The 17,260-nt window shown below is 46.8% G+C and overlaps 1 protein-coding gene across 1 annotated transcript in view; it reads right to left on the bottom strand.

The window, feature by feature from the left end:
- Positions 1-11,727, bottom strand: part of LOC141214182 (microtubule-associated serine/threonine-protein kinase 3-like) — a 56,638-nt gene extending 44,911 nt beyond the window's left edge. The window contains exons 1-5 of the mRNA XM_073665401.1: positions 11,668-11,727; positions 2,908-2,977; positions 2,266-2,333; positions 1,989-2,074; positions 952-1,160 (exon numbers count right to left, since the gene is read on the bottom strand). Coding sequence (XP_073521502.1) covers positions 952-1,160; positions 1,989-2,074; positions 2,266-2,333; positions 2,908-2,977; positions 11,668-11,727 — 493 coding nt within the window. The remainder of the gene's footprint in view (positions 1-951; positions 1,161-1,988; positions 2,075-2,265; positions 2,334-2,907; positions 2,978-11,667) is intronic.
- Positions 11,728-17,260: the final 5,533 nt, after the last annotated feature.

Genomic DNA, 17,260 nt, shown 5'->3' with positions numbered 1-17,260 from the left:
CACACAATAGCCCCACTACTCAGTATTATGGCCCCCACCAGCCTCAACACTCAGTATTATGGCCCTCACCAGCCCCACCACTCATTGTTACGGCCCCTACCAGCCCCACCACTTAGTAGTAAGGCACCCACCACTCAGTACTACCACCTCCACCAGCCCCACCTCTCAGTATTATGGCCCCCACCAGTATCAACACTCAGTATTATCGCTCTCACCAACCCCACTACTCAGAATTATGGCCCTTATTAGCCCCACCACTCAGTGTTATGGCCCCCACCAGCCCCACCACTTAGTAGTAAGGCACCCACCAGCCCCACCATTCAGTACTATAGCCCCCACCAGCCCTACTTCTCAGTATTATGGCCCCCACCACTACTTAGTGTTATGGCCCCCACCAGCCTCACCATTTAGAATTATCGCCCTCACCAGCCTCACCACTCAGTATTATGGCCCCAACCAGCCCTACTACTCAGCATATGGTCTCCACCTGCCCCATCACTCAGTGTTATGGCCCCCACCAGCCCCACCTGTGCAGTGTAAGTACTGAGACTCCACACTACAGATGCAATATTGTGGCGACATCGAAGAACCTGCAGTACACGGAGTCTCGGACCCATCTGCGGAGGCTGAATGGTGGATTTAGGAACCTTTGGCTCCCTGATCCACCATTGTTTTCATCGGTATTCATATTCTGACAATGTGAATACCACTGAAATTGTGATGACAGGTGGTGGAATGGGGCCCAGTGCCGAGCGGTGCCAGGCCCGATCTGACTCACTGGCACCATAGCACTGCTGCACACAGATCAATGAATTTCCAGGCATCTTGGTAATAGAAAACCTACAGTAAATGCACTGTGAGGATGTAACTGTCCTAATTATCCTAATTATATAAGCAGTGATAAGATGTAAGCAGACATGGGCTGAATATACTACAATATACATGTCCTACCTCCTACATACTCCATGACCATACACAGGTGAGATTTTGTTGGAAAGGAGCAGAGCATGGAGACCACGAAGGGACAATCTGCGAATGTTAGGATGTCCCTCTCCAGAAAGGCCAATGCCACTCTTTTTGGAGTGTTCAGGTTTCGCTTGAACATTTTCTTCAAAGCAAAGATCTGGTGTGAGTCTTTATGGTGCGCTAAGTAGACGGCACTGGAGAGAAAGAGAATCAATGGTTAGAATGAATCTTTACTACAAGAACATCTATAGAAGTCATTATATAATGTTTTGTACTAATGTTTAATGCTAGAAGTCTGTCCGTCACTGGAAGTCCATGTCTAGAATTTGATAAAAGATCACTACATAGATCACCTATGGGAGGTGTCCACAATGCCACGTCCGCCGGAGCCCTCACCCAGGTCACATTACAGATGAGAGAATCTACTGAAATTATTCTTGGGCAGATTCACTACATTAGACCAATAGATACGATTCAGTGCAAATAAAAGTTGGTCCAAATTAAAAGTGCTCCAATTGCCATAACATGACGTTAATTATGCTCCCGCATACCCCAAGACATAACAACATAATAAATGGAGGGGAGCGAAGGAGTTACAAAAAATGAAACCCATTATAGCCACTTGTCCTCTGTGCCAGTCTTTATTGCTGAGACCAGGGAGTAGACTCACATGGTCATGGTGGAGGTTGGGGGGTGCAGATGTCATTGATGAAATTTCGTGTCACCCCCTCACTTGACCATGTGTTGCCAATTACTCTTATCAGTTCGCTAATGGATTCCGAAAAGAACAGACCGGTGCGGAGGAGGGGGAAGCTCTGATGGGGGTGGCAGTGTAAGAACAGATGAGGGTCTAGGACAGGCAGGTGTAATATATTATTCTATTTTAATCCCTTTCCTTAATAGTTTGTTTTCCTACAGATCATATAATTTCCCTATGATAACACTGAAGGGAAGAGCACAGAGTCTGGAGCATTGTCATTGGGAACCTTGAGAAATGTGGATTATGCCAACAGAAAACTCACCCAAAACTTCCACTGCTGATCAGTTTGGATGTCCCATAGTCGCTCTTATGCGGCTGTCTTGACGGGGTCAATGATTTGATCACGCTCTATAAAAGAATAAGAAATTATATAAAGATATAGAAGCTGCTGGAAAAAAGCTCCAGATGCAAAAACGTCTCCCTTCTGTCATCTCCTCTTAGAATAGAGACATCCCATGGTTATATGGGGACAATACTGGAGGTGTCATTCCCACCCCATAATCTGGTGATACACCGACATCTCTCTCCATGATACTTACACCGTCAGATTCTTGGATCTCCGGGATCTCACAGATTCTACTGTCAGCATCCGCCAACACAGTTGTTTCTAAAAGAGTGAAAAAATTATGAAGAAACAAAATGTATTAGACGATATTAATCCTACATATATATTACAACAATATAACTCAGACATGACAAGATGTCTGTAAATGGGAATAATACTTATTATATAGGGATTCTAAATATGAGAACGTACGGAGCATCCATGAATAAACGTAATGGAAATGATGAAGGACTCCCCCAATCATCACATGAATGAGGACCCCCCCACCCTCGCTGTACATGTGAGTGATGGTAAGAGAGCTGAAGCGTAGGAGCCATATGCAGATTATCCTGGAAGTGCACTGGGGGCGTGTCACAGTATGGATTTCTTCTTCCACGCCCCCAGTGCACTTCCATGCTGATTTGTATACGGCTTCTACATTAGATTTCCCTTGACTGAGACATTGGATTTCTGCAAAAAATTATTACAGAGAAATGGCCAGTACAGTCATTCCACAATATGCAAAAATGTGCTGACAGGTTCCCATTACACAGAATATACAGAGTAAATGTAAGATTATTCCCTGTTCTCTATAATATCTGGATATTTCTTGTAGGAGGTCGGGTGATCGGCTTACCTGTAGTCAGATCGCTGTTCAGTCCCGGGATTAGATTTTGCTCGTCTTTGGTGTCGCCTTCTGCTGTTTCCTGGTAGATATAATATATATAATTAACATGTGGAACCTTACACTAAATCATCACATAGATAAATCAGGAAGGACTAAACCTGCATTTACAGATGCAGCCAATTGTAACTGTACAAATCAGACGTGTGCTAGAGAAGATGACGGCTCCTTACCGGGCGTTCCGAGGAGCGGGCCGGACGCTCCAGTACACACAGGACTTTTTCGGCCAGGTCTTTAATAAAAGCCAAATCTCCATATTGAGATCTTTCTTCAGCCTACAAAGAGGAAAAGAAACAAAAAGGAAAATTTGAGATGAGAAAGGTCACAATGGAGGAGGCCGCCATTGTATGTGACATTTGCTCCTCTCTGCAGATACAATAACTCTGGGGACTCATCGTGTTTTATATTGGAGGAAGGAAACTTCTATCCCACCATTATCTATAATATAACCAGGGATGGGTCCTTCTTTCCGAAGCCTCTATAGACTGCGCAAGCGCACTGTACCTGCACAATGTGGCCGCAGACAGAAGAACACATCCAGACCGGGAGGCGGACGGGGATGGAGGAGGAGTGTGGTGCCAGAAATAGAGGTATGCGTCATTTCATCATGGCTATGGGGGGTCTCCTGCTAAAAGTGGGGAGGCTATGGAGGCAGTGGCGTACCGCCAATGGCGGCAGGCCACGCCACTGCTATGGGGCCCGTGAGCCGGGGGGGGGCCCATAGCAGTCGCCTGCACCGTGTATGCCCCGCATCGGGGCCCTTGCAACAGGCTCCGCTCCCAGGCCCGGCGTTAGCACCCGGGCAAGTGCCAGGTCCCTGAGCAGGCAGGGGGCCCCACTCCGCTCAGGGCCCCGGCACAATACTTACCTCTCCCCGTGCCTCCGCAGCTCCGGTGTCTTCCGCGTCCTGTGCTGTGACGTCTCAGGTTAGAGGGTGGGATGACGTCTTTCCACCACACCCTCTGCTGAGCAGTCACAGTGCAGAGCGGGAAGACAGCGACGCTGAGGAGTCCGGAGCAGAGCAGCGGCAGCAGGTGAGGTGAGTATCTCATTTTTTTTTTTTTTAATGTATGGAGGCCTGGGGCCCATACACTATATAAGGGCTTGTACACTGTATGGAGCACTATATGGGGGCCAGTATTCTGTATGGAGGACTATATGGGGGCCCATACACTGTGTGGAGGACTATATGAGGGGCAGTATACTGTATGGATAACTATATGGGGGCCAGTATTCTGTAGGGAGGACTATATGGGGGCCCATACACTGCGTGGAGGACTATATGAGGGCCAGTATACTGTATTGAGGACTATATGGGACTATATGGGGGCCAGTACACTGTATGGAGGACTATATGGGGGCCAGTATTCTCTATGGGGGCCAGTATTCTGTATGGAGGACTATATGGGGGCCAGTATACTGTATGGAGGACTATATGGGGGCCAATACACTGTATGGAGGGCTATATTGGGACCCATACACTGTGTGGAGGACTATATGAGGCCAGTATTCTCTATAGAGGACTATAAGGAGGCCGGTATACTGTATGGAGGACTATATGGGGGCCAGTACACTGTATGGAGGACTATATGCAGGCCAGTATACTGTATGGAGAGGACTATATGGGGGCCAGTATTCTGTATGAAGAATGTCTTATACTGTGTGGAGGACCATAGGGAGTGCATTATACTGTGTGGAGGACCATAGGGAGTGCATTATACTGTGTGGAGGACCATAGGGAGTGCATTATACTGTGTGGAGGACCATAGGGAGTGCATTATACTGTGTGGAGGACCATAGGGAGTGCATTATACTGCGTGGAGGACCATAGGGAGTGCATTATACTGTGTGGAGGACCATGGCGAGTGCATTATACTGTGTGGAGGACCATGGCGAGTGCATTATACTGTGTGGAGGACCATGGCGAGTGCATTATACTGTGTGGAGAGGTGTGGGGCCATTATACTACATGGAGGGCTGTGTGGGGGTCACAGTTGAGGGATCATACTGTGTTGGAGTCACCATACTTTGCCTTGAGAGTTGAGGTGGGGTACGGTAGAGTCATTATACTGTGCATGTGGAGGAATTCACCATGGGGGTAACATACTGTGTTTAGGGGGGGCACTGTTGTTGGCATCATACCTTATGGGGAAATAAAAGAGGAATCTAGGACTTCAGCAGGAGAAAAATTACTGTGTAAAGGCTGGAAAGTTATGAGATATGCTCTTCCTTGACCCCCGACAATTTTCACTTTTTTGGAGGGGCTCCATTTAGCGCTTCTGCTATGGGGCCCCATGATTCCTATGTACGCCCCTGTATGGAGGTCTCCTGCTGGACGTGGGGAGGCAATGGGGGTCTCCTGCTGGATGTGGGGAGGCTATGGGGGTCTCCTGCTGGATGTGCGGAGGCTATGGGGGTCTCCTGCTGGACATGCAGAGGCTATGGGGGTCTCCTGCTGGACATGCAGAGGCTATAGGGGTCTCCTGCTGGACGTGAGGAGGCTATGGCGGTCTCATGCTGGACATGCGGAGGCTATGAGGGTCTCCTGCTGGACATGCGGAGGCTATGGGGGTCTCCTGCTGGACATGCGGAGGCTATGGGGGTCTCCTGCTGGACGTGCGGAGGCTATGGGGGTCTCCTGCTGGACGTGCAGAGGCTATGGGGGTCTCCTGCTGGACGTGCAGAGGCTATGGGGGTCTCCTGCTGGACGTGCAGAGGCTATGGGGGTCTCCTGCTGGACGTGCAGAGGCTATGGGGGTCTCCTGCAGGACGTGCAGAGGCTATGGGGGTCTCCTGCAGGACGTGCGGAGGCTATGGGGGTCTCCTGCTGGACGTAGGGAGGCCATGGGGGATCTCCTGCTCGATGCGTTGAGGCTATGAGGGTCTCCTGCTGGATGTGGGGTGGTTATGGGGGTCTCTTGCTGGACATGGGGAGTCTATGGGAGTCTCCTGCTGGACGTGCAGAGGCTATGGGGGTTTCCTGCTGGACGTGGGGAGGCTATGGGGGTCTCCTGCTGGACGTGGGGAGGCTTTGAGGGTCTCCTGCTGGACCGGGGAAGGCTATGGGGGTCTCCTGCTAGACGTGCAAATGCTATGGGGGTCTTCTGCTGGACGTGGGGAGGCTATCGGGGTCTCTTGCTGGATGTGCGGAGGCTATGGGAGTCTCCTGCTGGACATGCGGATGCTAAGGGGGTCTCCTGCTGGAGGGGTGGAGGCTATGGAGGTCTCCTGCTGGATGTGGGGAGTCTATGGGGGTCTGCTGCTCGACGTGCAGAGGCTATGGGGTCTCCTGCTGGACGTGGGGAGGCTATAGGAGTCTCCTACTGGATGTGGGGAGGCTATGGGGGTCTCCTGCTGGACATGAGGAGTTTATGGGGTTCTACTGCTGTACATAGGGAGGTTATGCGGTATCTTGCTCAATGCATTGAGGCTATGGGGGTCTCCTGCTGGACGTGTGGAGGCTATGAGGGTCTCCTGCTGGACGTGAGAAGTCTATGGGAGTCTCCTGCTGGACGTGCAGAGGCTATGGGAGTCTCCTGCTGGACATGCAGAGGATATGGGGGTCTCCTGCTGGACGTGAGGAGGCTATGGGGGTCTCCTGCTGGATGTGCGGAGGCTATGGGGGTCTCCTGCTGGACGTGTGGAGGCTATGGGGTCTCCTGCTGGATGTATGGAGGCTATGGGGGTCTCCTGCTGGAGGTGGGGAGGCTATGGGGGTCTCCTGCTGGACATGCGGAGGCTATGGGGGTCTCCTGCTGGATGTATGAAGGCTATGGGGGTGTCCTGCTGGATGTGGGGAGGCTATGGGGGTCTCCTGCTGGATGTGCGGAGGTTATGGAGGTCTCCTGCTGGATGTGTGGAGGCTATGGGGGTCTCCTGCTGGACGTGGGAAGGCTATGGGGGTCTCCTTCTGGATGTGGGGAGGCTATGAGGGTCTCCTGCTGGACCAGGGGAGGCTATGGGGGTCTCCTGCTGGATGTGCGGAGGCTATGAGGTTCTCCTGCTGGACATGGGGAGGCTATGGGGTCTCCTGCTGGATGTGTGGAGGCTAAAGGGGTCTCCTTCTGGACGTGGGGAGGCTATGGGGTTCTCCTGCTGGACATGGGGAGGCTATGGGGGTCTCCTGCTCTATGCATTGAGGCTATGAGGGTCTCCTGCTGGATGTGGGGAGGCTATGGGGGTCTCTTGCTGGATGTGGGGAGGTTATGAGGGTCTCCTGCTGGACCACGGGAGGCTATGGGGTCTCCTGCTAGACCTGCGGAGGCTATGGGGGTTTCCTGCTGGACGTGGGGAGGCTATAGGGGTCTCCTGCTCGATGCATTGAGGCTATGAGGGTCTCCTGCTGGATGTGTGGAGGCTCTGGGGGTCTCCTGATGGACGTGGGGAGGCTATGGGGGTCTCCTGCTGGATGTGGGGAGGCTATGAGGGTCTCCTGCTGGACCGGGGGAGACTATGGGGGTCTCCTGCTAGACGTGTGGAGGCTATAGGGGTCTCCTGCTGGACGTGGGTAGGTTATAGGGGTCTCCTGCTTTATGCATTGAGGCTATGGGGGTCTTCTGCTGGATGTGGGGAGGCTATGGGGGTCTCCTGCTGGACATGCGGAGGCTATGGGGGTCTCCTGCTGGACGTGCGGAGGCTATGGGGGTCTCCTGCTGGACGTGCAGAGGCTATGGGGGTCTCCTGCTGGACGTGCAGAGGCTATGGGGGTCTCCTGCTGGACGTGCAGAGGCTATGGGGGTCTCCTGCTGGACGTGCAGAGGCTATGGGGGTCTCCTGCTGGACGTGCAGAGGCTATGGGGGTCTCCTGCAGGACGTGCAGAGGCTATGGGGGTCTCCTGCAGGACGTGCGGAGGCTATGGGGGTCTCCTGCTGGACGTAGGGAGGCCATGGGGGATCTCCTGCTCGATGCGTTGAGGCTATGAGGGTCTCCTGCTGGATGTGGGGTGGTTATGGGGGTCTCTTGCTGGACATGGGGAGTCTATGGGAGTCTCCTGCTGGACCTGCAGAGGCTATGGGGGTTTCCTGCTGGACGTGGGGAGGCTATGGGGGTCTCCTGCTGGACGTGGGGAGGCTTTGAGGGTCTCCTGCTGGACCGGGGAAGGCTATGGGGGTCTCCTGCTAGACGTGCAAATGCTATGGGGGTCTTCTGCTGGACGTGGGGAGGCTATCGGGGTCTCTTGCTGGATGTGCGGAGGCTATGGGAGTCTCCTGCTGGACATGCGGATGCTAAGGGGGTCTCCTGCTGGAGGGGTGGAGGCTATGGAGGTCTCCTGCTGGATGTGGGGAGTCTATGGGGGTCTGCTGCTCGACGTGCAGAGGCTATGGGGTCTCCTGCTGGACGTGGGGAGGCTATAGGAGTCTCCTACTGGATGTGGGGAGGCTATGGGGGTCTCCTGCTGGACATGAGGAGTTTATGGGGTTCTACTGCTGTACATAGGGAGGTTATGCGGTATCTTGCTCAATGCATTGAGGCTATGGGGGTCTCCTGCTGGACGTGTGGAGGCTATGAGGGTCTCCTGCTGGACGTGAGAAGTCTATGGGAGTCTCCTGCTGGACGTGCAGAGGCTATGGGAGTCTCCTGCTGGACATGCAGAGGATATGGGGGTCTCCTGCTGGACGTGAGGAGGCTATGGGGGTCTCCTGCTGGATGTGCGGAGGCTATGGGGGTCTCCTGCTGGACGTGTGGAGGCTATGGGGTCTCCTGCTGGATGTATGGAGGCTATGGGGGTCTCCTGCTGGAGGTGGGGAGGCTATGGGGGTCTCCTGCTGGACATGCGGAGGCTATGGGGGTCTCCTGCTGGATGTATGAAGGCTATGGGGGTGTCCTGCTGGATGTGGGGAGGCTATGGGGGTCTCCTGCTGGATGTGCGGAGGTTATGGGGGTCTCCTGCTGGATGTGTGGAGGCTATGGGGGTCTCCTGCTGGACGTGGGAAGGCTATGGGGGTCTCCTTCTGGATGTGGGGAGACTATGAGGGTCTCCTGCTGGACCAGGGGAGGCTATGGGGGTCTCCTGCTGGATGTGCGGAGGCTATGAGGTTCTCCTGCTGGACATGGGGAGGCTATGGGGTCTCCTGCTGGATGTGTGGAGGCTAAAGGGGTCTCCTTCTGGACGTGGGGAGGCTATGGGGTTCTCCTGCTGGACATGGGGAGGCTATGGGGGTCTCCTGCTCTATGCATTGAGGCTATGAGGGTCTCCTGCTGGATGTGGGGAGGCTATGGGGGTCTCTTGCTGGATGTGGGGAGGTTATGAGGGTCTCCTGCTGGACCACGGGAGGCTATGGGGTCTCCTGCTAGACCTGCGGAGGCTATGGGGGTTTCCTGCTGGACGTGGGGAGGCTATAGGGGTCTCCTGCTCGATGCATTGAGGCTATGGGGGTCTCCTGCTGGATGTGTGGAGGCTCTGGGGGTCTCCTGATGGACGTGGGGAGGCTATGGGGGTCTCCTGCTGGATGTGGGGAGGCTATGAGGGTCTCCTGCTGGACCGGGGGAGACTATGGGGGTCTCCTGCTAGACGTGTGGAGGCTATAGGGGTCTCCTGCTGGACGTGGGTAGGTTATAGGGGTCTCCTGCTTTATGCATTGAGGCTATGGGGGTCTTCTGCTGGATGTGGGGAGGCTATGGGGGTCTCCTGTTGGAGGTGGGGGGCTATGGGGGTCTCCTGCTGGAGGTGGGGAGGTTATGGGGTTCTCCTGCTGGACATGGGGAGGGTATGGGGGTCTTCTGCTGGACGTGGGGAGGCTATGGGGGGTCTCCTGTTGGAGATGGGGAGGCTATGGGGGTCTCCTGCTGGACGTGTTTAGGCTATGGGGGTCTCCTGATGGACATGGGGAGGCTATGGGGGTCTCCTGCTGGACGTGGGGAGGCTATGAGGGTCTCCTGCTGGACCGGGGGAGACTATGGGGGTCTCCTGTTAGACGTGCGGAGGCTATAGGGGTCTCCTGCTGGATGTGGGGAGGTTATAGGGGTCTCCTGCTTGATGCATTGAGGCTATGGGGGTCTCCTGCTGGACGTAGGGAGGCTATGAGGGTCTCCTGCTGGATGTGGGGTGGCTATGGGGGTCTCTTGCTGGACGTGGGGAGTTTATGAGAGTCTCCTGCTGGACGTAGGGAGGCTATGGGGGTCTCCTGCTGGACGTAGGGAGGCTATGGGGGTCTTCTGCTGGACGTGGGGAGGCTATGGGGGTCTCCTGTTGGAGGTGGGGGGGCTATGGGGTTCTCCTGCTGGAGGTGGGGAGGTTATGGGGTTCTCCTGCTGGACGTGGGGAGGGTATGGGGGTCTCCTGCTGGACGTGGGGAGGCTATGGGGGTTTGCGTGTGCGCATACTACTCTATCCGGCTGCATTTTATTGAAGACACTCTATGTGTGAATTCGCAGACACAGTGTCTTTAAAAAAATGGTGCCGAAATTGTACCAATAAAAATGCTTGTCACTAGGGTGTAGAACGGGTTCAATTATCTATATGGAGAAGTTTAGTGCGGAGCGTCCGCTATTTACCTGCTGCAGTAATGTCCTGATGTTATGGAGTAAATCCGTCACATACTCTGAGGTGAGATGACCTTGTTGGTGTTTGGTCAGGCAGTTCCTTACTAGCTGCACCACCAGCCGGTGAGTGAAGCTGAGAACGCCATCGGGTGGTAGAAGCACAATGTTAGGGCGATTGTTGATAAGAATACCCCATAGTGCTTGTACCTGAAAATTATCCAGAAAAAATCCGGCCATAGTGAGAAACTGTAAGTGCGCTCAGTAACTAGCTATGGAGCCAAAATGGCACCCGCTACCCTGTGTACATTGTAGAAGTAGTGACTGTGAGCTGTGATGTCATAATGGGCGAGCATCACCAGTGATGTCATGATGGAATCTTGTGATAGAATCTTCAAGAGGCGACTCTGCACAAACAGATGCTGCCGAGCAATGTGTACAGTGGAAACTCCATAGAATAAAATCCATCTCCATGTTATCATGACCGTTCTCTTTTATTTCCAGTTAGAACACAACCAGTATAAGGGTATGTTCACACGCTGCATTTTTGCAGCATTTTTTGTTCAACAAAAACCAAACTGGTGGCAGGAAAAACACTGAGTAAAATACGCACGTTTTTGCTGTGTTTTTAATTGTTTTTTTTCTCATTCATTTGAATTGGTGAAAAACGCTGCAACGGCCCTAAAAGGATTGACAAGCTGCAGAATACAAAAAACACTAGAAAAGAAACGCAGCATGTGAATGAGACTTCAGAAATCTCATACACTAAGCTCGTACTTTAAAGTGCAGTGTTATTGCCGCAGAAAAACAGCCAATTGTGAACACACCCAAAAGATATACTCCGTCATATGGGAAATAATGTGTAGGTCTATTCCTCATTTGTCTTTTTTTTCTCCATAGAACATTTTAGTTTACTATTAACAACTGTGACAAATATTGAAGGTATTGAAGAATTAATAAAAAGTGATAAATCATTTACATCATTGTCATTGATCGTTGTGTCTTTATAAAGTTCAATCCTTTACCTTGTTGTGTTTAGGTCGCGAGATCGTGCAGCTGCAGGAGCGGTGAGCCGCTGTCAGAGTCGGCCAGACTCCCTATAAAGCCGGTTTCACACGTCCATTTATTTCCAGTACCGGAAAGGAAAAAACGGTACCAGAGATATCCGTGTCCCGTGTGTCCCTGTTTGTCACACGTGTGGCAACAGTGTGCCGCATCAGGATCACACGTACCGGCACCTGGGAATTAGCGTTACATTTTAGTGGGTTTGATATGGTTATTTCTCCTAACATCCATCCACAGTTTTAGTAAAGTGCCGTGAGCAGCAGAAAGTGCACACAGTGTAAGATCCTCACCATGGTCCTCCACACAGTGTAAGACTCTCGCCATGGTCCTCCACACAGTATAAGACACTCGCCATGGTCCTCCACGCAGATTAATGCACTCCCTAAGGTCCTCCACACAGTATAATGCACTCCCTAAGGTCCTCCACACAGTATAATGAACTCCCTATGGTTCTCCACACAGTATAATGAACTCCCTATGGTTCTCCACACAGTACATTGCACTCCCTATGGTCTTCCACTAAGTATAATGCACTCCCTATGGTCCTCCATACAGTAAAATGCACTCCCTATGGTCCTCCACGCAGTATAATGAACTCCCTATGGTCTTCCACGCAGTATAGTTCACTCCCTATGGTCTTCCACACAGTATAATGCACTCCCTATGGTCATCCACACAGTATAACGTACTCCCTATGGTCCCCCACACAGTATAATGCACACCCTATGGTCCTCCACACAGTATAATGCACACCCCATGGTCCTCCACACAGTATAATGCACTCGCCATGGTCCTGCACACAGTATAATGCACTCCCCATGGTCCTGTACGCAGTATAGTGCAGCCCCCCAAAGAGTAAAATGCGGTCCCCCACCATAGGGTAAAATGCAGCCCCAGTCCTCCAGTATTATCAGGACATACTGATTTATAAATAAATACATACTTACCGCTCCTCGTTCCCCGCTGCTTCAGTCTCTGCAGCTGATCCCCTCAGCAGCTGCCAGCTCCACTGTCTGACACAGCGTGGCGCGTCATCATGCCGCTGCGTCAGACGCAGAGGAGGAATGATGGGAGAGGGAGTGTCACATGATGCTCCCTCCTCCATCACTGCTTTCAACCAGGGCCGGCTCCAGGTTTTCGTGGGCCCTGGGCGAAAGGGTCTCAGTGGGCCCCTGTAACACTGTAAAATAATACTCTTTCTGTATTATTTTTTTCTACTGAGGACTTCGCAATGTATCAATATCACGATATTCTTATAAAAAAAATGTATCTATTTATTCTTGGATTGTCCATTAAATAGAATCAGATTGCAGCAGGTACATACAATAATTAGTTATAAAGTAATTGTCCATTTGTCCATAATTAGCTTAATTGTTGAGATTCACCCATCTTTCCTTGGATCCTGGCTGGTAAATCATGTCTTTGTCCAGCACGTGTCCAGGCCTACATGTCATCTGTTTCTCAGCATGAAGATTCTTCTTCTGTGTCTTGTGGGGTGGGAAGAGCAAGAGAGCCCCCCTTTCTGTACCATGGGCTTTTATAGCCAGTCGTATGGACACCTGTTCTACATATGGTAGTGAACCAAAAATACACACACAAATAGCGCATGTCAACTAGACACGATGGCTGAGGCATAGAACTCAGATTTAAGAAAAATGATTATCGATTATTAATTATTTAACATTCCCCCCTTTTTGAGGATAAAAAGGACTGAAAAATCCTCAAAAGAAGACAGGTTTATCATTAGGATAACAATCATTTTTTCTTTCCTTCTTCCTTGGCAATATCATTACATTTCCATAATAATAATAATAGTAATAATCTCATCATCGGATTATTGTTATATAATGATGTGAATTCATGTTATGGTAAGCCGTGACTAATATTCATTTAATATGTATAATTATACTTCCCTATATCTAAATTGAAGCAATTGCGGGTCCAATCGTCATCATCTGATGTCATCGGGTCGTCGTCTCGTCTTCTTCTTGGTTCTTTTATAACACAGTCTTTAGATGAAAACTCCTTTGAAATAAATGATAGTGTGTAGATATTGTACAGTCCATAATTGTATTCATCATTGTGCAGTCTATAAACTGTGCTCTTTATTAGAAAGATCATGTGTGTCAACTGATAAGAAAACAAAGTCCATGGATGAAATGTAGCTTTAATATCTGTGCGATGTCACCTGGACTTACGTTGGATAGTTCTGGAATCTTCCGTGTCGTCCGCACTGGTCTCGTGTCACTTTTGGAACAGATGTGACGTCTTTGGTCAGTAAAGCAAGGGTTAACTTGACAATTCCCTGCTTTATATAGCCCCATAACCAGTACTCAGTCCTTTATATACAGGACACATATGCCAGGTATTACCTGTTCACCAGCTTTCATTGAAGCGTTGCAGGTGATAGGAAACCACTGGAACGTGATGAAACTTGAGCACAGCACAGTTCATATAGGATCATCGTCCTCTGCCGTCCTGGTGATCAGTGGTGTGAATTGTATCTGACACAGTCTATTATCACTCAGCATTCACACCTGTTACCTTCTGAGACGTCCGGATATCGGTTGCTTCTTCTTGTAACCTTTGAGAGTCTCTTTGATTTATAAATATGAAAAGTCTTTATTAAGATAGAATTCATAATTGCGATGTCTTGATTGAAGTCTTCATTCCCTAATCTGATACCAAATCTGGCAATTTTTCCTAACCTATAATATCACAGCGTACCATAGCAATCAATCATCTAATTATTATCAAAACATTAAAATAAATTATGTTTGGAATAATAAACAATAATAGATTGAATTACTATCAAGTTCTCCATGTGATAAAATATTTTTATGTCATAGGTGTAATTACCTTTTCCAACCCATAGGTGTCAGTGTGTTTTGAAACAAGTGTTTATATCTTTATTAAACCAATACCAAAGAATGTATACTCCTGAATCAAAATGAATAAATATATGAATGTAAGAATCAATGAATGAATGAATGAATGAATGAATTGTTGTGTTTACTCAGAAAATGTAAACATTTTTCTTATATTAATTCATATCATTATATTTGATGAAGCAATATTCTTGTACTTGACATTACCCCATTAAATATTAATGTGTTTTCTCAATTGAAATCTTGAACTGAATTAAAATCAAAAATTGAGAATTAAAAATGAAAAATGGAAAAATAAGAAAATAAGTAAGAATACAATTTTAAAAATGAAAAATAAAATTAAGAGTAAAAATAAGAATAAAAATAAAAATAAGGCCTTTAAATTGTAATGACAAATGCAGAGTAATTATATTCTCCATAAAAAATACCCTTATATCTCCATTATCTGAATGATTTCATATTTGTCATAACCTTGTATCACCAAAAAATTATTAAACTATGCAACTTTGCATGTAATACCCTTCTTAATTATATCATTGTACCTTATTATTGTTTTACCTTTATTAAAATGTGTGGAAAATAAGTATTGATCAAAAGTGATTATGTAATCAGGATCAAAAACACATTTTCCCCCTTAATACCAAAAAATATTATTTTATAAAATTTATGTATATATCAGAACCAAATTAAAATAATTATTCTTCTAGAAATATTTTGCATAAATTTCATATCGATGAGTAGCATAGATTTGTCTACAGAGAGGTGTGTACCTATTTAGGTAACCATTAAAAATAATATCATAGTTATTCAATAATATTATCATGTGGAAAATTATTCTAAATGTAAATTTGCTTTGTAAACCATTTGATGTGTGGTTGCCCTTATCCACTATTAGTTAAATCAAGAAATAATAATTATTAAAGAAATATAGAAATATATATATATATGTGGATAATACCTAATTATGTATTATAATTTCCTCAGAATTAAATATATTTTTGTACCTTCACATAAAGAAACTTTTTTTTTTTTCCAAACATACGAGGCCTCTGTCACATCAATCACACTTAGCAGCTGCTGATTTACTCATCTGTCACCTTCACACTGACATTCACAGATCTGTTCAACTCAAACATTCCACATATGAAGTTTTATATATATATATATATATTTAACCCAAAATTGTATCCCAATTTATTAATGCGCATTGTAAACTATCAGTTAAATTGAATATCTTTATATTTCTTTGAATATTCCCCAAGTACATATTATATAATATGAGAGTAAGTCACTGGAATTTCAGACACTTGAAAAAACTCTTGACTTAGATTCTTTTTTCACTGGCTGCCAGGTTTTAAGTTACATCAGCTGAAAATAGAATGAATGGGATCTATACTATTAGCTCAAAGTTCAAAGGCCGCAGCTGTCACACGTCATGCTGTAAAGCTACTTGTTATAACGAACACTTCATGCACAGAAAATATTAATTCATAAGTGCTACACATAATAATCCAACTAGTTATATTGTTATTATTTTAAAATGTTATACACATAAATCATGCAATTTTTTCACTTCCTGTGTGAATAAAGAAATAAATCCATTTTAGAGTTGTTTGATCAAATCCTGCTTTGGAATGAAACCTCTAAGGAAATATAAGAAAGTAAAATTAAATATCAAATTCATACAGAAACAGAATTATTTAAATATCTTATACATATATTGGTTGGTTCTAATGTAATTCAAAATATTGCTACTTAAATTTATATATAAAGTTCTAATTTATTAATTAATATATATATATATATATTTTTATAAATATATATAAATACAATTATACACAATCTCTACATAAACAAGTATATATATATATATATATATATATATGAACTATTAGAAACTATGTAACTACAATTTTACTGTATAAGATTATAAATAAATATTGAGACATTGTAACACTTCTATGCTACATTATCATTACAGTATTTTCTTAGCCACTCCCTAAACCAAATCTTCTGTCTCTCTCAAATATCTCCAGGAACGCCCTATTTAGGAAAGACATTTTTCTATCCTTCAAAACCTCAGAGAACTGCCTGTCCTTCTGTTCACATTCCATGACGTCACTCTCAGCCGGTCGTCTCACCTGACTCTGTCCATCAGTTTCAGCCATTTTCCTTTCCAGGGAGAAGTCACAGCTTTGGATTTTTAACTCTTTCTGTGAAGAGATGGACCTTTGCACTGGCTGATATGGCTTATAACAGATATGAAATCTTCTGCGTATTTGATAGAGTTCACTATGGGGATGACTCAGTCTAGGAGAGGTTGATATTGGCTTTTGGTAAGATTTTACCTTTTCTGGTTTTACAAATTTAACTAGATTTATTTTCTTTTCACGATTCTCATGTTTCCTAACAAAATCCAGCAACTGCGCACATTCAAATAATGAATGTTTTTGTGATGCAATAACTTGGGAAACTGGATTTAGGAATTTGAATTTTTGTACAAAAGTTGTTATGATTTGTTGTACTTTTCCATTTTTGATGAGAGCTTTGTACAACCGTTCAAATATGGACATGAATGTATATGTACATTCCTTCCTACCAATCCTTAGTTTCTGCAGATCTTCTATGTTGGGAAAATCCTTTGTGACACAATAAATCAAATATCTTAACCTGTCCGAATCATTTTTCCCATCCATTAGGAGAGTAACATCTGGACAATGTCACAGGAATCCATATTTCAAATAATTGATTCCTCTCCTCATGGGATAAATCAAACGTATCAGAGAAGCTCTCAAATGTCTCTGAATTTCTACAGGCATGGATTTTGACATCATATCTTGGCATGATTTTGTATAATTTCAGCAAATTTTTC

This window comes from Phyllobates terribilis, unplaced genomic scaffold, assembly GCF_046119375.1.
Source record: "Phyllobates terribilis strain yellow unplaced genomic scaffold, ASM4611937v1 Scaffold_216__1_contigs__length_3321164, whole genome shotgun sequence".
Taxonomy (NCBI): Eukaryota; Metazoa; Chordata; class Amphibia; order Anura; family Dendrobatidae; genus Phyllobates; species Phyllobates terribilis.
Note: the sequence above shows the minus strand (reverse complement) of the source record. Positions and strands in the feature narration are given on the sequence as shown.